At 52.9% G+C, this 23,079-nt stretch overlaps 9 protein-coding genes across 9 annotated transcripts; 2 read left to right on the top strand and 7 right to left on the bottom strand.

The window, feature by feature from the left end:
- Positions 1 to 31: 31 nt before the first annotated feature.
- Positions 32 to 1,584, bottom strand: SAICODRAFT_181760 (uncharacterized protein). Its single transcript, XM_019165915.1, has 2 exons — positions 1,446 to 1,584; positions 32 to 1,389 (listed from the first exon to the last, which is right to left on the bottom strand). The coding sequence occupies exons 1-2, from the start codon at positions 1,451 to 1,453 to the stop codon at positions 87 to 89; spliced, it is 1,311 nt and encodes a 436-aa protein (XP_019026329.1). The 5' UTR covers positions 1,454 to 1,584; the 3' UTR covers positions 32 to 86.
- A 318-nt stretch (positions 1,585 to 1,902) lies between these two features.
- SAICODRAFT_69242 (uncharacterized protein) lies at positions 1,903 to 5,566 on the bottom strand. The gene is made up of 2 exons (XM_019170462.1): positions 5,417 to 5,566; positions 1,903 to 5,357 (listed from the first exon to the last, which is right to left on the bottom strand). The coding sequence occupies exons 1-2, from the start codon at positions 5,492 to 5,494 to the stop codon at positions 2,274 to 2,276; spliced, it is 3,162 nt and encodes a 1,053-aa protein (XP_019026328.1). The 5' UTR covers positions 5,495 to 5,566; the 3' UTR covers positions 1,903 to 2,273.
- Positions 5,567 to 5,703: 137 nt separating this feature from the next.
- Positions 5,704 to 9,218, top strand: SAICODRAFT_181730 (uncharacterized protein). The gene is made up of 2 exons (XM_019165914.1): positions 5,704 to 8,832; positions 8,902 to 9,218. The coding sequence occupies exons 1-2, from the start codon at positions 5,749 to 5,751 to the stop codon at positions 8,983 to 8,985; spliced, it is 3,168 nt and encodes a 1,055-aa protein (XP_019026327.1). The 5' UTR covers positions 5,704 to 5,748; the 3' UTR covers positions 8,986 to 9,218.
- Positions 9,219 to 9,450: 232 nt separating this feature from the next.
- SAICODRAFT_40543 (major facilitator superfamily transporter) lies at positions 9,451 to 10,683 on the top strand (the record flags this gene model as incomplete). Its single annotated transcript, XM_019168636.1, has 1 exon — positions 9,451 to 10,683. A coding segment is annotated over one exon (1,233 nt), but the record flags the coding sequence as incomplete, so codon positions are not given.
- Positions 10,684 to 11,241: 558 nt separating this feature from the next.
- SAICODRAFT_69239 (molybdopterin binding oxidoreductase) lies at positions 11,242 to 13,033 on the bottom strand (the record flags this gene model as incomplete). The annotated part of the gene is made up of 4 exons (XM_019170461.1): positions 11,242 to 12,065; positions 12,122 to 12,355; positions 12,410 to 12,890; positions 12,949 to 13,033. 4 exons carry the CDS (start codon positions 13,031 to 13,033, stop codon positions 11,261 to 11,263), a joined length of 1,605 nt encoding a protein of 534 aa, XP_019026325.1. The 3' UTR covers positions 11,242 to 11,260.
- A 684-nt stretch (positions 13,034 to 13,717) lies between these two features.
- On the bottom strand, positions 13,718 to 14,782 carry SAICODRAFT_33266 (NAD-dependent glycerol-3-phosphate dehydrogenase; the record flags this gene model as incomplete). Its single annotated transcript, XM_019168279.1, has 1 exon — positions 13,718 to 14,782. One exon carries the CDS (start codon positions 14,780 to 14,782, stop codon positions 13,718 to 13,720), a length of 1,065 nt encoding a protein of 354 aa, XP_019026324.1.
- Positions 14,783 to 15,149: 367 nt separating this feature from the next.
- Positions 15,150 to 16,383, bottom strand: SAICODRAFT_5162 (WD40 repeat-like protein; the record flags this gene model as incomplete). The annotated part of the gene is made up of 4 exons (XM_019169078.1): positions 15,150 to 15,402; positions 15,456 to 15,829; positions 15,887 to 15,994; positions 16,048 to 16,383. 4 exons carry the CDS (start codon positions 16,381 to 16,383, stop codon positions 15,150 to 15,152), a joined length of 1,071 nt encoding a protein of 356 aa, XP_019026323.1.
- Positions 16,384 to 16,629: 246 nt separating this feature from the next.
- Positions 16,630 to 21,358, bottom strand: SAICODRAFT_88254 (glycogen debranching enzyme). Its single transcript, XM_019171540.1, has 2 exons — positions 21,103 to 21,358; positions 16,630 to 20,962 (listed from the first exon to the last, which is right to left on the bottom strand). The coding sequence occupies exons 1-2, from the start codon at positions 21,321 to 21,323 to the stop codon at positions 16,639 to 16,641; spliced, it is 4,545 nt and encodes a 1,514-aa protein (XP_019026322.1). The 5' UTR covers positions 21,324 to 21,358; the 3' UTR covers positions 16,630 to 16,638.
- A 208-nt stretch (positions 21,359 to 21,566) lies between these two features.
- On the bottom strand, positions 21,567 to 23,016 carry SAICODRAFT_16972 (uncharacterized protein; the record flags this gene model as incomplete). The annotated part of the gene is made up of 4 exons (XM_019165728.1): positions 21,567 to 21,847; positions 21,900 to 22,052; positions 22,114 to 22,626; positions 22,927 to 23,016. The coding sequence occupies 4 exons, from the start codon at positions 23,014 to 23,016 to the stop codon at positions 21,758 to 21,760; spliced, it is 846 nt and encodes a 281-aa protein (XP_019026321.1). The 3' UTR covers positions 21,567 to 21,757.
- Between the last annotated feature and the right edge of the window lie 63 nt (positions 23,017 to 23,079).

The raw sequence follows: 23,079 nt of genomic DNA, 5'->3' as shown, positions 1-23,079 counted from the left end.
ACAGTATAGCCTTGAAATCCATTAGCTCTCTGAAAGACCTTATATCCTACTCGTCTCGATCCGCTCCATTTTGTGCCTTCCCAGCCTTAATTTGCCAATCCATTCGCCCACGCAATTAGCATCCTCGTTGGCCTTCCAGTCATACCCTTGTTATTGTACCCCTCCGCCGCCTTACTATCCATCACACCCGCAATGTCCAAATGACACCAATCAACATCCTTCACCTCATGCTTCCTCACAAACTCGTACAAGAACATCGCAGCACTGTTTGCTCCACCCTCGCGCGAACCGACGTTGATGAGATCCGCGGTAGCAGACTTCTTCATGGCCTTCAAGTAGGCATCGTGAAGTGGCATTCTCCACACCGGGTCGGTAGCTTCCATGCCAGCAACCCTAAGACCGTTGGCCATTTTATCTGAGGGGGTGTACATGGCGGTATACACATCACCCAACGCGACGACAGTCGCACCAGTCAACGTAGCCACATCCACCAATCTCTTCGGCGCAAAAGTATCCAAAGTATACGTGATCGCATCCGCCAAGATCAACCTCCCCTCCGCATCCGTATTATCGACCTCGACAGTCATTCCACTCCTCGTCCTCACAACATCTCCCGGCTTAACTGAATTTCCAGAAGGCAAATTCTCAACTAAGGGGATCGTCAACGTCACATGCAGCGGCAACTCCAAAGCAGCAATAGCATAGAACGCCGCAAGCGTTACTGCGGCACCGCCCATATCACCCCTCATCATTGCCATACCAGCACTCGGCTTGATCGAGATACCTCCTGCATCAAATGTGACACCCTTCCCGACCAATGCAAAGTCCGGTTTAGTGGACTCAACCTTCTTCGGGCCCCGGTATTCCGCGACCAGAAACTGCGGCTCCTCCACAGATCCCCTCCCAACAGCCAGAACGGCCCCCATATTCTCCTTCGCCAGCCAATCCCTCCCATACGCATTCAACGTCACCATCCCCATCTCCCCGACAAGGGCCTGCGCCTCCTCGACAAACATCTTGGGCGTCATCATATTCGCTGGCGTCTCCATCAGCCTCCGTGCAATATTCTGCGCAGTAGCTTGCACCTTCCCGTTCCTCATGCACTTCAACCCGTCCTCGGTAGGTGGGAAGACTCCATATTTTGGTGGCTCCTTCCAGTCGGCGGATTTTGTTTTGGTAGTGGTGTACTCGTACAGCCCCAACTCTGCACCCTCCACTATCGCCTGAGCCGAGCCCAGCGAGTTCTCCAACGCAACGATCTTTGCGCCCTGCGCCCTCGCTTTCTTCATTCCGAGCGCGGCGGCCATGCGCGCGTTATGAATCTTCACATGTTTCTCTTCCGCATCCGGGAATGGCTTCGCGTCCGCAATCCCGACGGCGATGATGCGACTGACCCCTTCACCGGTATTAACATTGGTGTTGAAAAATGTCTCCACAGACCCTGCCTTCGCATCCGCCAATTCCAGCGTTTTCAATACCACGTCAGTGTTGAAGACCTCATTCGTCAACGTAAACTTCGGATTTCCGTTTTTCACCTGCTCATCTGAAGCCCGCCTGAAACCAGTGATGACAGTGTCGAAACTAGCCTCTTCTTCGCCCTGGGAGGCATAAGTCCGACGGAGTGTCGTTCGTAGAGGTGCCCGAGCTAGAACGCGGGCGGATCGGAGGAGGAGGGCCATTGTGCGGGCTGAGGATCTTGGTGGTGAGTTCCGGGTTATGGCGGAGTCTACGTTACGGTGGCTGGTGTGGCTGGTGCGTCGTTTCGTGCTTGCCCGCACCTTGCTCAGAAAATACGTCAATAGGGAATTCAGGCTCATGGTGGCCGGAGCAAGCATATTCGGCTCCTTCTATGTTCCCTTATCCCGAGATGGAAGACATGGTTGCAACCAAGCATTGAACATGCCGGCATCGTTGCCATATAGCATTGTGTGACAAGAGAACAGGAATATATCGACCATCACCTAACCCTCATCTCGTAGCAAGTAGAGTAAGTAAATCGTACCGCAACACATGCAAATTCGAATGCATCATTCCTGCGACACCCTCCTAAACGATCAAGCGCCATATCATCGCAGTGCATCTTCATGTCCCTCTCAACTCATTAGTCATAGCAAAAGCAAAAAGCAAGGCAAAACGCCGCGCACGCCGGAATGGTATCCCCATCATCAAGCAAAGCAAGTGGAGCATATCCCGAATGAAAGCGCCAGAATGCTCCACGTATATCAGATGCACCCCCAAATCCGCCCAAATTCCAAGCCAGAAAGTCAGATAAATCAACACAAATTCAAATCAATCCCCATCTCCTGTACGACTTGATCCCAATCAAGAGCCGTCTCGCCCTCATCCCGTTTCTGCTGGACTCTCTCGACAACAGCTTTCGCAAGCGGGATATTGTCCACTCCCAGCTTCTCCATACCCCTGATTCGTTCCAACACAAACTCTCGATTATGCCTATCCAACGCCTCACACCCCGCTGTAAAGCACGGCAATAACAATGCAGCCTCAGCACTGCAACCCGGAGGTACCCTCGCAATCGACGAAACGACGTTACACACCGCACCCTGAACAGCGGGAGAATTCGTCGGAATCCCCTCCACCCGTCGGAAAAGATGGATCAACCCAGAAAAGTAGAAAGCGTCATTACACGCTCCCAACTCCTGCTTCAACTTGACATCCATCTTCAGCCCCGGCAAGTGCGGCATCAAAGCCGGTCCTTTCGTCTTCATCCCCCTCAAATCAGCCTTGATAGCCTCGACCTCAAACCCCAACTCGTGCGAAATAACACCCCCACACTCCTTCTTCTTCCTGGCCGCCTCCGAGATCCTCACCATAATCGGCATAACACCCCCCAAAAAGCCCATATACGGGTCCAAAAAGTATTCGCCAACAGGATCTTTTTCGTGTGCTTCATATACCCAATACTTCCCTTCCCACATCATCCGATTCATAGGGTTCGCAAGCGAAGCCTGGATATCGAAATACGCAAGCCACTTAACCAGGAACCGCCAGAGCTCACCATGATCCTCCCTCGGTCCTCCCCGCAACATAATCAAATCTCTCGCGCCCCGCAAATGCCGTCTCCACCCCGCCCCAGCAGCATCGTGCAAGACCTCATGCGAACTCAAAGCAATCGTAGCAGCCAAGACACCATCATCCCTCGCCGTCCTCGGATCAGCAAGTGCTTGGATGATCTGTTGAATGGAATGATTAACCAAACCCGTCACCTGCGTCGTCGGCTCCGGCAACCCTAACATCCTCGCCCGATGAACGGCACCCGTTGCCAGAATAACACTCAACAACGGCGGAGAACTAAGCGACAATGGTCCCAACAACCTGAAAAACGGGTTTCGCTCCGAGTGGTGCGGAACGAGACGCGTAGAGGTTTCCCACATGTAATGTTCGAAGTATGTCCGGAGCTGCGGGTTATCGTTCAACACAGCTGGCAGCGGAGGGAACGGAACCCGGATAAGAGGTGTAGAGCCCGATTCAGACGTCGCGATGAGTTGAGTCCCGGCATGATCCGGATACGCAGGTGGTGTATCAAAACGATACAACGGATCATACCCATGCGATTCAAACCCCAACTCCCTCATCCCATTTGCTCCCGATGACTCCGTCGATGTAAGATCCGCATGTATCTCAGCCTGCGCCTCTTCCTGGTCATCATCCGGCAATTCCACAATCCGGCTCTCCGCAACCCCTTCCAGATTCCCATACGTGAACGTAACCCCAGCTCCAGCCCCACCTCCGTTGACATTCCCCTCAGCACTCCGTGGCGCATGGAGCGGACTACTCTGACCCTGTCTCAGCCCACCCATCTCCCCAGCAGCAAAATCAAATCCCAAACCCCGTGCAACACCAAACCTCTCATCCTCCTCCCTCGTCTCTCTTTCTCGCTCGAGTTCGTGAGAAACTCTCTCCACCTCCCTCTCGAATTCTCGGAACTGAGCAGCCGAGATGCCTTGACCTTGGTCCTGAGTTTGCATTTGCTGAGCCTGAGAGTCACGGTCGGAGTTGGATTGAGCCTGACAACCATCCTGACCCATGAACGCACTAACACTCTCCCGACCACTCCCCGGCGCACTCGCGAGATATCCACTATCCCGTACCGGTGTCGGCGGACGGGTGAATGCGATAATATCAATCCCGGGTGGTGGTGTCAGAAATGCCGCAATGGGTTCTCCAGTCATAGTGTTGGTGTTGGAATGGGTGTGGGTAGTGGGAGGAGCTGCCCATGTCCCATTCGTAGTGCGTTCTTGCATTGTGTGTCCGTGTGCGTGTAGCGGCGACAGTCTGATCCCAACCTCTCCAGTACTCTGTCCCCTTCCCCGTCCGAAATTAGGGGATTGTGAGGTCAGAGAGATATCGGGTGTCAAAAGGCCGCCCTGGGAATACACGTACGGCTCATGCTCCCTCTCATCCAACTCAATGGGTGCCGTCAAGCCTGGTGGCATAGGCGCCCGATCGAAGCCCCTTTCATAGCCCATTTCCATATGTGTGTTTAAGTTCGTATTCATCTGCGAATGCACATTCATCATTGAATCAGACCTCGATCTCTCATGTCCGTGTCCGTATCTGAACGCCGATGGTGGCGGCGGGAAATGAGAGAAAGGGAGTGTGTTAATATGTTGTGGCACGTCACCGTCCATATCGACATCCATATCAACATCCATAGCCAGATTTGTGTTGGAGTTAAGGGCGGGTTCGAGGCCTTGGTGGGGTTGTGGGGTGAGAGAGGGGTGGGGCGGACGGGGAATGCGGAAGCCGAGGTCGGTGTTTGACATGGACTTGTTGTGGGTCAGTCTTTGCCCGTGTAAATGCATCGACATCTGCTGTTGGTGATGATTTTGGGGGGCGTATGCTGGTGCAGCCTGGCTCTTGGCGTTCGTAACGGAAGCATCGTCACCATCCGACGCAGCCTCAATCTTGATAACAGGCTCCCCCTTCCTCTTTCCATTTCCTTGTCCCCGTTGTCGTTGTCTTTGTCTTGTAGGAGAACCATCATCGACCTTAACCGCACTCATTCTCCTTCTCTCTCCACCAAAGCCTACCTTCGGCTCAGTATGATATGTGCTCGAGCCAGACCCTTCCGCCGAATTGGCAGCAGCGAAGACAGGTAAATGCGAGAAGTCAAGTACAGATTCACTTCCATAAATCGCGCATGGCATTCCCGTCGGTACCGGGATCCGGTGGCCCGAGGCCCATGGGTCAGGTTCTTCGTCGCCATCAGCACCATGGCCAGGCGAGGAGGATTTTTTGATTTTCACAGGCCGGCCACCCCAGTAGAGAGGTAAAGAATAATCGCAACTCAGTGAATTCTCGGTACAGCGTGTACACTGCGGTTTGGCTTCATCGCACTATTGTTATGGTCACTTCGGTTAGACATGCCCAATGCGACCACAGAAAAAGAGCGCACCTTGACTTTCTTGGCCTTACACTGTCGACAGCCGAATTTGCTTCGTCGTCTGATGGTAGTATCCCTGATATCCGTCATGGTATCATACAGGTCAAATGAATGCTGAACGCTGGATGCTGAATGCTGGGGTGCTCGGTGGTCTTGTACGGGTTGGAGGCTCAGTCGACTTTCTTAGCTGGACCGCTACCAATACCTGTCTCGCTTAGTGAACCGATCTGCAGGCGGCAATTGGAGTGCGGGGCCGGCTGTAACCTGGGATGAGACGCGCACTCTAGAGGCTGGGAAATGCAAAGCCCTGTACATTCCCGCAAACTTTATTTGAATCGACAAACATGAAGCAGGCCAGTTTGTCGTCGTTCTTCGTCCCGCAGTCTTCTGGAGGGCCGTCGTCGAAGAGGACTGATCCGCCGGGCGAGGTGGAGGATGACGAGCCGGTGTCTAAGAAGCTCCGGTTTGAGGAGCATTCATCCCAGGATGTGACGCATACATCCGTGGACGTGCCCTCTGAGGATACTTCCAAGTTCTTCAGCACGCCTAGTCGTCCTGCTAAGTCTACTCCTGCTCCTACTCCCGCTCGTACGTCCATCTCGACGCGTACTGAACGGTTCAGGTATGATCCTACGTCGTCAGCACCCACAGAGACGTCATCGGACGGTCCAAGTTTATCACAAGAACAGCAAAGAGCAAAGGATGCACGGCGTGAACAGTTCCAAGCGCGATTCATGGACCCAAACTCCATTGCGGACATCAAGCGTCGACGAGAAAACTCGGTCGTAACGCCCGTCAACGACGCGTCTGCAGTTGCCGGTGACGACGAAGAACCCTCTACAGAACCACAAAGCGACCTCGCCAAACGCTTCTCCGCCCCCTCGTCCACCCCAACCGCCGCCCTCGCCTCCGGCGTCCCAAAAGCACCTCCAGGTGCGAAACTAACCCCGCTCGAACGCCAATTCCTCGCACTCAAAACCACCCACCCAACGACCCTCCTCGCAATCCAAGTTGGCTACAAATACCGCTTCTTCCACACCGATGCCCTTCTCGCCTCCCAACACCTCCACATCGCATCCTTCCCCGACCACAATTTCATCACTGCCTCCATTCCCGTTCATCGAATCAATATCCATGTTAAGAAATTAGTGGAGGCGGGGTTGAGGGTGGGTGTTGTGGAGCAGGTTGAGACGGCGGCGTTGAAGGCTGCGAGTGGGAAGAGTGGGGTATTTGAGAGAAAGTTGACGGGGATCCACACGAAGGGGACGTATGTTGGCGATATATCCAATGATGTTCCTAGCCCTTCTGGGGCGGGAGCTGGGACGGGGTATATTATGGGACTGGTCGAAGATGTTGTGAGAGAGGGAACGGATGATGTGAAGATCGGCATCATCGCGGTACAACCCTCAACCGGGGACATCATCTACGACGAATTTGAGGATGGTGTCTTGCGGAGTGAATTCGAAACGCGTCTCTTGCATTTAAGCCCATGCGAGGTCATTATCGTTGGACAAGTCAGCCGTGTTACCGAAAGAGTGTTGTCCCATCTTTCCACAGGAATAGGGGAAGGCGTCAGGATGGAAAGAGTTGAGAAGAAGCAAGAGTTCGACGACGCATTCACCGCCGTCTCCAAGTTCTACGCCGATAAAGTCCAAAAAGGCGGTGACAACACCCTTCTCGATGAAGTTCTGAAGTTTCCAAAGGGTGTGGTGGTATGCCTCAGCGCAATGATCACCTACCTCACCGAATTCGGCATCGAGCACGTCTTTGACCTAACAAAATACTTCTCCCCCTTCTCCTCGCGCTCGAAGATGTTACTCACGGGCAACACGCTTACATCACTCGAAATCTTCCGGAACGCGACGGACGGCGGTGAGCGAGGAAGTTTATTCTGGGTGCTAGATCGAACGCGGACCAAGTTCGGACGTAGAATGTTGAGGAAGTGGGTTGGACGCCCTCTCGTTCGGCATGAAGAACTTGAGGGGCGGATTGAGGCTGTGGAAGAGATCTTGAATGCGGACAGTGACACGAAACGCAAGGTTGAAGCGCTGGAAAAGGTGTTGGACCGACTTCCAGACCTGGAGAAGGGACTGTGTCGAATTCACTACGGAAAATGTACGAGACCCGAATTGGTTCTCATCCTCAACGCACTCTACAAGATCTCCATCGCCTTCGAATCCGTGGCCGATCCCGCCTCCATCGGGTTCAAGAGCGCGCTTCTCAATAACTCTATCGCAGCCCTCCCGACCATTGCTGAAGATGTCGGTAAGTTTTTAGGGATGTTCAACCAAGCCGAGGCTGCGAAGGATAACAAGTATGATATGTTTGGTGATGATGTCGCTGAGGAAATTGGGGAACATAAGATGGGGATCGCGATGGTTGAGTCAGAGTTGGGGGAGCATTTGAAGGAGATCCAGACGATGTTGAGGAGGAAGGTTGAGTATGTTACTGTTGCTGGCGTCGAGTACCTCATCGAGCTACGAAACTCCGAAGCGAACAAGGTACCGAAGAATTGGGTCAAGATCTCGGGTACGAAGGCAATGAGTAGGTTCCACTCTCCACGCATTCTGGCTCTTTTGAAGGAGCGCGAGCAGAGGAAGGAGAGTCTTGCGATCGAGTGCGATAAAGCCTACGCCGACTTTCTGGGAAAGATCGCGGAGAAATTCGAGGTGTTCCGCGATGTGGTCACTAAACTCGCCGTCGTGGATTGCTTGTTGAGTTTGAGTATCGTGGCATCACAGCCTGGATATTGCAGGCCCACATTCGTCGAAGGTACGAAGATCGAGATCAACGGCGGGAGACATCCCATGGTGGAGCAGATCTTGGCTGATCCGTTCGTGCCGAATGATGTGGAGTTGGACAAGGACGGGTTACGCACCGTTGTGTTGACGGGTCCAAATATGGGTGGTAAGAGTTCGTATATTCGGATGGTCGCGCTCGTTTCCATCATGGGTCAAATCGGGTCCTACGTCCCTGCCGAATCGGCAACACTGGGTATTTTGGACGCGGTATTCACGAGGATGGGTGCATTCGACAACATCATGTCGGGCGAATCTACATTCATGGTCGAGTTGTCCGAAACGTCTGATATCATGCGTCAATCCACACCCCGTTCCCTCGTCATCCTCGACGAACTAGGACGTGGTACGAGTTCAATGGATGGAATGGCAATCGCCTGGGCCGTCCTCGAATGGTTCCTCGAACGAGGTGGCCTTGTCCTCTTCGTAACACACTACCCAATCCTCGCCGAACTCGCCCAAAAATACCCCCAACTCTGCAAAAACGCACACATGGGCTTCATGGAACACACCTCCTCCGACGGCTCCCCCGAAATCACATTCCTCTACAAATTGACGGAGGGGGTGGCGAATCGGTCTTACGGGCTTAATGTTGCCAGGTTGGCGAATTTGCCGGGGAGGGTGTTGGAGGTTGCAGAGGTTAAGGCGAGGGAGGTCGAGGAGGAGTTGAGGGGGAGGAGGGAGAGGGGGTGGGCGGAGATGGCGAGGAGGGCGATTGGTGATCCGGGGAGTGTTAGTATTGAGGATTTGGAGGCACTTGCGGGCAATATTGATTGGGCATAGTTGTGGGCATCTATAGATTGGGATTAATGGAGTTCTGGGGAGGTTTAGCGGGGAGAGTTTAGGCAGACGGGAAATCATGCCTCCGTCTCGCCCGTTATTTCGGTCACACTTCGGTCTCGCCTACACGCGCTCATACGCTGCCACCTGCCCAACCGGCGCCATCTCCGGCCCAAGACAAGTGTTTCTGCGCTACAAGTAAGTGGCAACCTTAATTACTCCGCAACCAGATCAGATCAGACGACAGCTCAAACACCCGGTCGCCTGTTCAATAGGGCAATTACGTTAGTTTAGAGGATGTGGAGACCCCACGGGGAGGTCTCTGTGTGACTCGGGGACGCGGGGACGTGGGCCATTTGTTGAGTTCCGTGTGTGCGGCTCGATCCACTTCTATATAAACCCACCTATCCTCCCGCCTTCCTCTTCCTCCCATCAATCTCCTAACCAACAACTACAACCCCAACTACAATGGCAGGAGGCGCACCAGCAGCACACATCCGCGCAAGCAACATTCCCACCGGTGGCAGAGCCCTCTGGGTCCCCATCGCCCTCGTCACATCCCTCTTCTTTCTCTGGGGTTTCGCATACGGTCTCCTCGACGTCCTCAACAAACACTTCCAAAACGTCCTGGGCCTCACCAAGCTCGAATCAACAGGTCTCCAGATCGCGTACTTTGGTGCCTACATCGTATACCCTCCAACCCTCGGTGGCTGGATCATCCGTCGTTTCGGTTACAAGCTTGGCATTATTTCTGGTTTGGTGTTGTACGTTGTCGGTGCTTGTTTCTTCTGGCCCAGTGCGCACTTTTTGTCGTTTGGTGGGTTCTGTGGGAGTACGTTCGTGTTGGCGTGTGGGTTGTCTATGCTCGAAATCGCTGCGAACGCCTACATCACTGTTCTTGGCCCTGCGGAGACTGCTACTTTCCGTTTGAACCTGTCTCAGTCTTTCAACGGTGTCGGATCCTTCACTGGTCCTCTCATCGCTTCCAAGGCTTTCTTCTCCGGCGAGGGCTCAAAGAACTTGACCAGCGTTCAGTACGTTTACATTGGCATTGCCGCTGCTGTCGCCGCCGTTGCCGTTGGATTCTACTTTGTCAACCTTCCCGAAATCTCCGACGAGGAGATGCAAGAACGTGCCGCCGCCGAGGGTTCCGCCATCGCTAAGCGTCCCTTGTGGAAGCAGTACCACACCATCGCCGGTTTCGTCGCTCAGTTCTTCTACGTCGGTGGTCAAGTCACCCTCGCCTCTTTTTTCATCAACTACGTCGTCGAAGTCGACCCTTCTGTGTCTGATGCCAAGGCTTCCACTTACCTCTCCTACTCCCTCATCCTCTTCACCGTCGGTCGTTTCTTCGCTACCGCTCTTCTCAAGTTCCTCAAGCCTCAACACATCTTGTCTGTTTACGCCGCGATCTGTACTATCTTTGCTGCCGTCTCAATGTTCTTGAAGGGAACGGGTGGTGTTGCTCTCTACATGGCCATCTTCTTCTTCGAGTCCTGCATGTACCCTACCATCTTCACCATGGCCATCGCGAACCTCGGTATCAACACCAAGAAGGGTACCTCCCTTCTCATCATGGGTGTCGGTGGTGGTGCCATCATGCCCCCCATCCAGGGTGCGATCGCCGACCACCTCGACACGCAAAAGTCTACTCTTGTCCCTCTTATCTGCTACGTGGTCGTCCTCGTCTACGGATTGTTCTTCACTCAGCCTTTCGGGTTGAAGCCCGAGGAGAGGGATTTGGAGATGGTTGAGGAGTCTGCGACCGATGTTGAGTATTTGGATCAGAAGGGTCAGGATGTCTTCGTGGAGAATGTCGAGTCCGGTTCTTCTCCTTCTCACAGCCCTACCAGGGCTAGGCTAGCAGGTGTTTAGTGGTGAAAATTAGTCTTAGTTTTGGGATTCGGAGTTGCGGGTTCGACATCTTCTTGGTTATATGTTAGTGTGAGTTGCTTGGGTTAGCTATCATTGAAATGCATATTGTGATTACCTTTGGACGACATATCCCAAACCACTTCTCCGAAATGTTACGGTGTGAAACCTATGTGTTCCTCGAACAGTCCCTCTCTTTACTAGGTCAAGCGTGCGAAGGAAGTAATTACAAAGTGAGGGACGGCATCAACCTCAGACCAACAGCGCGTATAGATCAGAAGAACACTATAAAAGATATTTTTTGGAAGGGTGTAAACTAAACCAAGCAAAAAGCTCCTTCAACATCTTCACCGTGCCCTACTTATACACTCTGAAACTCCACACATACATCCCGACGCATCACCTCCTAATCAATTGGTTCCCTATCCCCAATCTCCTTCACATTCCTCTCATACTCCTCCGGCGTCTCAACCGCGAAACCCACCGGCTTCGTAATCGGCTCAAACTCCTCTCCGTGCTCCTTCAACAACCTCAACCTCTCCGCCGTCTCCGGATACGTCTTATTCACCGAATAAATCTTAACCCGATGACTCGAGCTCGTAACATGCAAATCCCAATTCCACGCAGACCTCACGAACGTAGGCTCAGTGTTGTTCGCGTTATCCCAGCATCGGACGCAGAGTTCGATCCAGCCTTCTGCGTAGGTTGGTACTTCGAGTTTCCAGAGACGCCAGGCGTGGTAGTGTTTCGTCGTCATGTTCTGCACCGCAGCCGGGAACCAGGTATGTCCACCATCCGGACTAACCTCGACTCTTTCGACCCAGCGGCCACCACCGGAGTAAGCCCAGCCTTGACACTCGATTTTCCCGTCGTGGATGATGACTTGTTTTTCCTTTGGGAACATCATTGCCGAGGAGACGGGCATGTCCTGGATACTGAACCCGTTGGAGAATTTGACGTTGTGTTTTCCGAGTTGGTGATTGTAGTAGAGATATTCTTGCCTCTGGACGGGACCCATGGAAGAGTGGGCTAAGGCGTTGATCTTGTAGAGCCATTTGCATGAACGGGCACCAATGTAACCAGTTACGACCGCGCGGACGGGGGCACCGTGGATGAGAGGGAGAGGTTCTCCATTCATTTCCCAAACGAGCAGAACCTCGTTCGACTTGACTTTACGCCAAGGAACGGAAACTGCGTAGTTGTAGACCCGCCTGTACGACAATTGTTAGTCGCATTCCTGAAAGAACGCTTTGACAGATCAACACACCCTTTTTTGAAATAAGTATCCGCTCCAATGAATTCCAAGTGCTGAGCCCCGTCCTTCAAGCCGCCGCAATACTTCAGGACCTTCTTCAAGCTGACACCCTTATACTTGGCCGTACCAATGGCGCCTTCAGCCCAAGGTGCGTTGATGAGTTCGTCACCTTCACCGGGGTATTCGTGGATTTGCTCGATACGGCGTGTACCGGAGCATTGAAGCGTAACGGTCATCTCGACGATCCTGCCACCTTGTTGTTAGTAACCTGCACACGGTGCAAGACATGTTGCAACATACGGAAACTTCGTCTTCAAGTCATGCAACGTCAACCTCTTCGGCTCGTTTACCATCCCACCAATTTCAACAGACCACTCCTCAGGTTCAATAACTGGAATATTCCCATGATTACGAACGAAATGATACTTGTTGTCCGTAATCTTCCCCTTCATCAACTCATCCGCCGGGGGCTCCCCATTGTACGGGAAATCAAGGACATGGATCATCTTCTCCCCCTTCTCCTTCTTGACGATCTCCCAGCTTTCATCGGGCCAGTTAGCCATGGTGGGTCCGAGGACTTGGTAGTACTCCTTCCACCTGTGTCCAATGAGGATGGGGTTGGTCTCGGGAAGGGGCTTGAGCTGGAATTCTGGGATGGGGGTAAACTTGAACTTGGCCAAGACTGCGGCAGCGAGCTTCTTCTTTTCAGGGTAGTCTTCCCACTCGACGTAGCCGTGCCAGCCTTTACGCTCCTCGGCGAAATCTGCGTTGCCGGATGTCTCTGCGTATGGTCGTTAGCCATTGACTCATGTCTGGTACCTATCGTACATTACACATACCTGAGATCTCTACAGAGCTCATCTTGGCCACGGTCTCCTCATAGGCCCTTGTGGCAGTCTCCTTCAATTGCTTGATAGTCTCCATGATCTCTCACGGCACAATGATTTGTCTGTTGATTCACCTTATATCTCGAATGTACTCGGCGTAACTGTCACCGGCGGACCGTCCATACTTATAAATGTCTCTTCCCGTCAACCTCCCAAAACACCGCGGCCCGAGATATCCACGCTCGATATCACACCACATTACGTCACCCTTACATTTTCCAGCCAAAATTGGCGAATTATGCGACTGATTAGCTGTCAAATGAAGCTTCTGCCGGCTAAGGTCACTTGAGGTTCCGTTGCTGCACGATCCCGGGGGAATGGAAGTCGCTACCCGTTGGTCCGGTCGGGCATAGTGATATAGGAAGATAAAGGCGAGAGAAGGAAGAGATAGACGAGGATTCAATTGCATATTGTTTGTTCAGACCGAGTCCCGAGACCTTCTGGATCATGTCTTGCGGGTACCGGTCAATTGACGTCAACCTGTCAACAAGCTGTCATGCTGTAGCGCTTTGTCCCTTCACCGGGTACTGCGCTGTCAATGGAGGTACCGCACCAGATACTCGGGTATATTCTGCCTTTTATTCATACTCTATATCAAAGGTATTCATCCCTACTCAACACAAGACAAGACCACCTTTCTATAAGCAGCACCCTCCACTCATCCCCCAATTGCAATAAGCTATCGTACGAACACCGAATACATCAGCAGTCATCAAGACGCTTAGATGTTCTCAGCCAACTGATCCGGCGGCAATCCCTGGTACACAATGTTGTACACAGCCGTAAACAACTTGAAATCATCCGTCTTCCCCTTCTTATCCAAAAAGTGGAACAGCTCCTCCGCCGTACCCGCACCCTGCAACTTCTGCCCATTCAACATATCCTGCTCCAACTCGTCCATGGATTTTCCTGTCTTCACAAACGCCTCCGCACAGCGACGGTTACGGCCTCCGAGGCATGATGTGATAAGGTCTGCGATTCCGCAGGACTCTTCCGTGAAGGTCGCGGAACGGACGTCAGGGAAGAAAGTCTTGGCGAACTTCTTCATTTCCATGAGGCCGACACGCATGACAGCAGCCTTAGAGTTATCTCCCCACCCCAATCCATCGGCGAATCCAGCAGCGACAGCGACGACGTTCTTCAATGCACCCGCAAGGGAGACACCCGCAACATCCTCACACATCCCAACCCTGAAATAATCCCTATGGAATAACTTCTTGATCGTATCCGAGGAAACGCCCTTATCGTCCTTCGGCGCATACGCAATCGTTGTCTCGCAAAACTTCTCTTCGGCAACTTCGTTCGCAATATTGGCCCCCGAAAGCGCACCGACGTAAATCCCGAGTTCTTCTCCAATGGTATACGGGAAAAGCGAGATATCATCCTTCGAGATCTCCACACCCTTAATGCACGAGATACCCACCGCATCCTTCGACACCTTCCCAGAGTCTCTCAGCTGCTTACAAACCTTGCCAACAAACTGATGCGGCAAGTTGAAAATCAGAATATTCGCACCCTCGACCGCCTTGACAACATCCGGCTCCGCAACAATACCTTCTGGTAGCGCGATGTTGGGGAGGTATTTCACGTTCTCGTGTTTCTCGTTAATCACCTCCGTCAACGGCCTCTTCTTTCCCTCGTGCTCGACTTCCTCCTCAAAGACCCACATCTTGACATCTTTGTTGAAGACGTCGCTATGCTGAGCGGTGTTTTCACCAACGATCTTCGCAATGGCGGTTCCCCAGTTTCCGGATCCGACAACGGCAACGGTGTGCTTTCCTGCCATGATATGCGTATTAGAGAATAGTCTGGTGCTGTTGTTGATTGTGCGTAGAGACGGTATGAATGTAGGTGCAGATGATCTGATAGCTGATCGAATTGCTTGTAGTGTAGCCAGTTTGTTGGTGTTCGAGGGAGGCCTTTATGTATTTCCTGCGCTTTCTGTGTTGTTCAACCAAACTGTCCGTTTATCGCGCCAACGCCGGGATTGGACATTTCGTGTAACGTCACATCCGTTGGGGGTGCGATTCACGTGTTCCAGGTCGAAATGGAGGATCTGTTTCATGGCAGGGAAAATCATGGATTTATTTCGTTGCATGAATAATTTACCTACCTCTCGGCTGATCGGTTGTCCGTTGATCGTGCTGCCAAGCTCACCCCCGAAGATCATAAAGCAAGATATCCCCACTCGTATCCGCGATAACAACTCTCCCCTTTCCACTTCGTTCAGTCGTAGTCAACCAATTGACCTTCTTCCCCTCTCCCAATTCCAGTGTCTCGACCAACGCCGTCGCACCCTCCTCCTCCTGTTCTCCCTGTTCGAATGCCCGGGACGCATCCCATATCCGTACAGATCCATCGTTCCCTCCACTAACAAGTCGCGTAGGATCGAATTTTGCCCATTCACTGTACGGTTCTCAGTTGGCAAGTATCTCGATAAGTAAGTTGAGGAAACGTACACCACGCTCGCGCCCGCTCTGTGCGGTTCTCCGCCCAGAGCCGTGATCTCCCATGCCTCCTCATTCCACTTCCTTTTCTTCCCGCCTCTCGCTCCATCATCCTGCCCTTGCCTCCCAACAAATACACTCCCATCCCCCACGGCAGCAGCCCACACCTTCCCCTCCTCATTCAAACTCAGCGAGTTAACGAACGGGGGGTTAAACATCTGTCCGGATGCATCCCCCTCCGCTGCCTCCACAATGAGATCCCGGATGTTTAGATTTGATTTTGGGAGTTTCCGGGTGAGGTCCCAGTGCATGATTTGTGAATCAAGACCACCGGAGAGAATTGTTGGTGTTGGTTTGTGAGGGATGAAGAGGAGGGTTGAGGCGATCTGCTAGGCATGTTAGTAAATGTACATGGAAGGGGAAGGAAGGGTCCCGAGGCATACGGAGGTGTGATTTGTTTTCATTGAGGACACTGTGTCAGCTTTCGTATCCCAGACGTAGATATCGCCGAGGTCATCTGCCGCAGCGATCAAATCACCATGTAGCGCGATCTGTGAACTTGTCAGCCATGACCTTAGACAGGCTTCGCAGGAAACAACTTCACCTGATTAATCTCATCCCCTGCAACCTCCTTCTCTACAACTGGCTTCCCGCCCAACATCCCACTGCCTCCCCTAACATCCAACCCTAATACCCTAGTCCCACAGCCCACCCAAATACTTCCCTCATCCCTCTCCGACCATACGATACTCGTAACGGTATCGGCGCCAAATGTATTAGGCAACCACGCCTTAACAGGTTTCTCTGTTCGTAGATCCCATAAGCGGAGAGTGCAGTCTTCTGATGAAGATGCGACAGTGTCAGAGGACGACGGGGCAAACGCGAGAGAGAGGACTGGTGCTTTATGGGCTTTTAGGCGGTTAAGAGCGGGTGATGCCATGTTTGCGTGGAATGAGGTTGTAGCCGTGATGCGAAGTTCATTCGGTTCGGGGCCGCAGACGGGGCATGCACGTGCAAGTGGGTACGCTGGCGAGGCAGAAGGGAGGAGGGAGGAGATGGAGCCTCTCTAGCTATTCGCAGCAAGGGCGTATCTTTAGGTATTAGCAATAATTAGACTATGCTCTCTCTTAACGCAGCATTCACGCCTTCTCCTCTCTTCTTTCTTTTTCTTCACTGTATACGCACACACTCTCCTCTACTTCGCAGCAATCGAAGACTCCTCCACCAACTCCCTCACATCCGCAAACAAATCCAAGAGCGTACCCGAAGACCAAGCCTGGGTGTGACAACTGGAAGCACAGTAAGACCCATCAGCCTGCTCCAACTCCTCGATACCTGCCCACGGACTCTTCTCGATCTGCTCGCGGTGGGGGTGCAAGCGGTAGAAGATGTGCTGAATGGTATCCTTCTCGTCGACCAAGGAGAACTTGAGCAAAGCGCGCAAGAAGAATCCGGTAGGGTAACCCCAGGCGGGACCCTGGTGGTACGAGAAACCCTTGGCGGTGTGCCAGTCGTCAGAGTCCTCAGACTGGTCGTAGTAAGGACGGAAGTTGTAGTCGGAAGGATCAAGCGTCCTCATACCGACGGAGCCCTCGGGACGAAGGACCTTGTCCGCCAACAACAAGCAGCGAGCGGCGTGCTCAGGGACGAAGAGCTCAGGGGCAACGTTCATCGCGATAGCGAAGTTAGGACGAAGTTGGTAATCCTCGTACTCCTTGCTAGAACGGTACAAGTCCTTGTAGATTCCACGACGGTTGACAACCTGGGGGTTGATGTCGTAGTTCTTGTCATCCTCAGGGTTCTCAGGAACGTAGTAGCAGCGCTCGAAAGACTTCTGCACCTTGCCCTCCCACTCCTCGAAGGAGACCTTGACGCCCTTTCCATCGATCTTGGCATCGACGCCATCCCACTTGAATTGGCCCTTCTTTCTCAAGTCGTTGATCCACCTCAAAGCAGACTTCAACATACCGCTGATCTCGATAGCAGCACCATCACGAGGAGTAGCGGGAGTTCCCTTAGTACCAGACTTGGTAGACTCACCCATCTTGTCCATCCAAGTACCGCAGTTGAAGGGGCTACCACCGAAGATGAGACCAGTCTCCCAGTCAACCTCGACATCAATGTTGAATCCCTCGGGCTTCATCTGAGAGTCCAGGGTCCCCGTATCAGCATTCGCTTCGCGGAAGTGAAGGCCAGAAGCGTGACGCTGCATGACCTCCTGGATGATCTCCTCGACGCTGGACTCGTAAGAGTACGCGTCAGGGCTATCCCACTCGCACCAGGTATCATCAAGCGGGAACCTACGCTTGACCTTCTCTTTAAGGATATCCGTCCCGTTAGGTGCCATTCTGGTGTAATCTTGAATAGCCTGCAAGAAGAACCAAACAGAATCACGAGAGTTGTACCTTGGCTTGCGAATGGAGTCCAGCAAGTTAGGAATCATACCATGCTTCAACGTGGTCGCGAAGGCAAGAATGTGCTCCCTAGCATCATCGAAACGTCCCGTAGCCGTGAACAGGCCACGAATGGAGATGAAGACATCACGGCCCCAACACCTAGCCCACTCATTCGTGAAGTGAGGAAGACCCGCAGCCATCGAAGGCATAGGCTCAGAAGGATGAAGCGAGGTAGTCTTGACCCTACCCTGCATCTGAACAGAACACAACGCAAGACTCTGCACAAAGTGACTTCCCTCCTGAATGTACGGCGCAAACAACGAGATAGCCTTCGTCCTGCACGCGACATACGCCGTGTGGATAACGATAGCGAAGTATCTCGGCAACAGGAAACTCGGCAACTTCCTCACCGCATCAAACTTGCTCCTGAGCCAGTCGGCCAAGGACTGGAGACGAGGGAACATCTCGTGGTACTTCTCCAATCGACCAACAACGTAGTCGAGAGGCCACTGTCCCTCACGAAGGTGCTGACAGAGCGCATGCGCAAGATCATTATGACGAATAATCTGCTTCAAAGGCGCCATCCAGCCCTCGAGGCCACAGTACACAAGCTGACCATGTCCAGGAACATCGTATGTGCCATCACTGATGCAATCCCTCTCCTCCCCATCAGCACGGTAAAGCGCAACATTCAGGTCAATCAAGTCAAGACCCTTAACGGCATCCTTCATACCATCCTGCAAGAACTCATCCAGATCAGCCGGAATGCCAGGAATCTGGGTCTTCAACAACGCAATCGACCCAGGCGGGAAGTGTCCAGGGACAGTGATCTTCGTAGCACCATCAACCTCCTCAAAATACGGCATCTCCAACTCCTCCACGTGAGCCTTCAATCCCTTCAAGTATTGGTCATCACTCTGGTCCTCCGTTCCCTCCACGACGAGTTTAGCACTCAACACGCCCTCAACCTTCGTCCCGGTCAAAGTAATTGTGCTGAATTCCCCGCGCTCCTGATGGTCCTGGAACGCGGTATGCGCAATAAGCATATACCCTTTCCCGGTCGCAGGCTGGAACCGGTGAATGGTGATATACTCCCCCTCATGATGCACATGCGTCTCATCGTATCCCTCCCTGCCCATCTCCACATGCAAGCGATTCAACACGCCTTTGATCTTCGCAATCCCAATCTCGGGGACAGCCTCCTCATACAACCTCTCCTCACCAACCAGGTCCAACAACTTGGGGAAGACCTCGTCGAAGCCGTAGACAGACCCAACACTCGACGCACTCATCGCAACGAGCGCGCCAGTGGAGAGGGTGTCAGCCGCCGTACGCTTCTGCGCAGGCGTTTCGTTGTCATGCGTACAATCCATAAACAACGCTCCAACACCCGAGCTTTGCAACGGGATAACAACCGCATCCTTCCCATCACTCGTCTTTCCCTCCTTCTTCAAACACCCCTGATCCAAACTCCCAATCGGGCGTCCTCCGTGGCGATGAACAAGGCGACTGAGTTCGCCGGCACCCCAGGCAACCATCCCCTCACGAATGAGTCCGGAAATCCCCAAGTTCTGGACGAAAACAACATCCATATCCTCACTTCCCGTAAACAGCTCCGCAACAACATACAAATCAGGCCTTACGCGGCGTGCAGCATCAAGCATATACGCACCAACCCACAACGGAGTCGAATGACAATTATCGATACGGAAACCATGGAAGTAACGAGCCATCAACTGAGTGTACTCTGCCATGTGGTCCCACAACCAGGGGTTATCTTCCTTCCCCTTTCCGTACCTCAACTTTACACAGTCACCCCAGACAATCACCTCGCGACGAAGATACGCCGAACTCTGCGGACCAGCAAAGTCCTCCAAGGCATTCGCGGCCCAGATCCATCCATTGTTGGCAAGCGCCAGACTTCCCTCATCGTGCTTGCTCGTCACTTTATTCTTCGGAAGTCGGGTGAAGTACGACTCAATCAACGGATTGACCTCATTGATCTCGCCCAACTTCGGTCCATGCTCATCGAGTCTGACATACTTGACGCGGTTGTAGATCTGGTCCAGGATAACTTCCTTATCCGCGTCGTAGGCCTTGTAGAAGTTGAGGTTAACCTCATCCAATGCGGACGAGATCTCCTTCCTCGCGGCATCCTCACCGGCACCTTCACCAATAACGGCACGGAGGAACGCAGCACCAACGCCTCCATCGAGCGTTTTTCTAAACCGCTCTCCGAAATGGTCGGTTCTGCTCAACTTTGCGCGCACGGCCTCTCTCTTCTCCACCAACGAGCTGCCCCCGTTAATCTCGAACTTTTCATCCGCGAACTTGCCAGCGGTGTAAGCCTTGACAGCCTCCTCAGCAGTCGCCTTAACGTCCACAACGTAAAACTCCCACAGCTTGATCTGCCCAAGCACATGTGTCTTAACCCCCTCCATCACCCTCAACAAATCACCCGTGTTCTCCAAGTTCGTCGGGAGTCCATACTTCTTCAACCCAGCGCCAAACTCCAACAACGCCGTGTCGAGTTCATACGCCGGGCGCAACCAGGGCGCAGTAACGAGATTGTATCCAGCCTCAGGATGCTCCTGCAACCAAGCCGAGTTATTAGCGGTATGGTTCCACACGACATCAGTAAGACCCATCAACCCATCCCTCTCCATCTTCGCCAACATATCCCCCAACTCATTCTCCTTCTCCTCTTTCGACAGCTTCTTGCCACCAAAGAGATCGTCGGCGAACTCGAGTTGTTGGTAGATAGAGTATGGAGAATTCGACTCTCCTCGCATCTGCAACGGCGTAAAGTGAATCATGTTATACCCCTTCTCCTTCATCGCCTTCAACCTCGCATCCCACTCATCGACCGGGCCCATCCATTTCGCAATCACACTTTGCAACGCAACTGCTTCAAGGGGAAGAGGCTCGCCGGACATCTTGAGGGCAGGGTCGACGATGAAGTAGAATGTTTCCGTCTCGGTACGGGTGGAGCCATTGGTCTGTTTGGAGGAGGAGATGGGGTCCCATTCGGGGAGAGGGGTGTATGCGATTTTGTAGGAGAAGGTTCCGGCGAGGCGGATTGGAATGTCGATGGTGATGGTGTGGTTGAAGTCGGGGGCGATGCTGCACGAATAGTTAGCAAATTGCTCTTCCGGCGCTCTCAGAAGGACACAATAAAGGATGTATGCGTCTGATCCCGGCGTAAATGCACCCAATGAACTCAATGACGCTGCATACATCCCCTCCCTCGAATGGTAACTTACGGAAACTCCCTGAATTGCCCTCTCACAAACCCTTTCTTCTCATCCTCCGGGTACGAACACATGAAAACACCATCCCTCGTAACCTGGCTCCCACCCTCAATCTCAAATCGCAGGGTATAAGGCTCATACGGAGCCGGCAAGCGAAGAAACCTTCCCTCGATACGGGGTGAACCGTCATCGTTGAGGGAGAGGGTGTAAACAAGCGGCTTTGCTAGTGCCATCTTGCAAAAGAGTGATGGCAATTGGTAGGGAGTGGATGGGATGGGATGGAGTCGGGGTACCGGGGGGGTATGGAGTTTTGTGTGGGGGATCGAACGGGAGTGGGTGACGTGGGTGGTGTGGCTTGACTTGACTGCATTTGGGATGGCGAGTGCGAAAAGCAACTCGATGGGGAAAGACGGGTTTCTTAGTCGGAACCTTGCTGAACACGGTCGTTGACCAATGAAGAAACATTGGAACACCATGGTCAATATGAATTGCAATCCCACGAAAAGAAGATTAAACCAACTCACGGGTACACCGTAAAAGAAAGAAGAGATAAAACAGAAATATTGAAAACGAATGTATGACCTTAGCACGACCTGAGCTTCACCTCACGCTTCTCAGCTAGACCCAGCGGCCGCGGCAATGTGAGAGCGTGTAGGGTTGAAGGAGCTCACTGCTCCTTCTTGGCGTCCTTCCTGCCGAAGAGGTGGGAGAGGTCGCCGACGGGGAAGGGAATGTTGAATCCGTTCATGCCGAGAAGCTGTGAATTCATTCGTCAGTACAGGACGTATTTCACAAAGTATGGTACACACCTCAACAACGAACAAGTACCATCCGCCAAAGGTACAGATAAACCCACAGGCACCACCGGCCTTGAGGATCGTACCGACGGCAGCGTCAGTGATGTGACCCATCTGGAGGTATCCGGCGGCGATGAGGATGAGAGCCAACTCGAGGAACGTGAACTAACCCCCAACCATTAATCTTCTGGCGAGAAAAGGAGAGGAAGGAGAAAACATGGCTCACCATGAAAACAAACGGAACATTCGTCTTCAACGACGCAACCCAAAAGAAAAAGTTCAACACAGCATAGCTCATAACAAAGAACCCAATCAAATGATTCAACCCCAACGGATCACTCGCATAACTCGCCGCAAGCCCAGTCCACGGCAAATTCAAATACCCAAACGCCAACCAAAAGGCCGAGAAACTCCCAAAGACAGTGTAGGCAAAGGAGTTACCAATGACGAGTTCCCATTGGGCAGAGATGAGGAGCATGGTACCGGGGAAGAAGATGAATTCAGGAGCGAGGGCTTGGAGGGCGGCACCGGATGTTCCGGCGAAACCCATGATGGCCCAGGAGGCTGCGCCGAGGGTAGCGCAGTGAGCGGCGAGACCGAGCGGGGTGGGGTTTCCGATGCGGGAGAGGTGGGGGGAGGGGGTGGGCTTGATGTCGAGGTATTGGGCTTCGTAGTCGGCGCCACGGGGGAGGGGTTGGTGGGTGGAGGAGTCAGAGGTGTGTTGACGAAGGGGGTCTTGCTGTTTGACGAAGAAGTTAGCGAATTGCACGCTGGGCCATACAAACGCCCAGGGGGAAGAGTGCGAGTGAAGCTCACAGTCATATAGAACGAGTGAGTATCTGTCATCATCGTATTCGAACGTTCATCTTGGTTGCGTTGAGTCTTTTCAGCACGAAGTTGACCTCCGTTCCTCAAAGACGTAAAAGCATAGAACAAGAGAAGCTCAAAGTGACGACCGCATGACAAGAACTCTCGACTCCCAGAAAAAGGACGACGAAGGCACACTCACACTCTCGCTCCGTTCATGGAAGATACTCACCCCGGTCTGCATCGGCATCGGGTAATCCTGGACGCCGTACTTGTCGTCCTGAGGGGGAGAAGGGGGCATGAACTGCTGGGCGGTGGACATGATAAAGGTTAGGTTGTTCAACTGTCGGCGAGAAAGGTCGAGTATACTTGTGGTCTAGATGAA

The sequence above is a fragment of the Saitoella complicata genome (genome assembly GCF_001661265.1).
Source record: "Saitoella complicata NRRL Y-17804 unplaced genomic scaffold SAICOscaffold_3, whole genome shotgun sequence".
NCBI lineage: Eukaryota > Fungi > Ascomycota > Saitoellomycetes > Saitoellales > Saitoellaceae > Saitoella > Saitoella complicata.
Note: the sequence above shows the minus strand (reverse complement) of the source record. Positions and strands in the feature narration are given on the sequence as shown.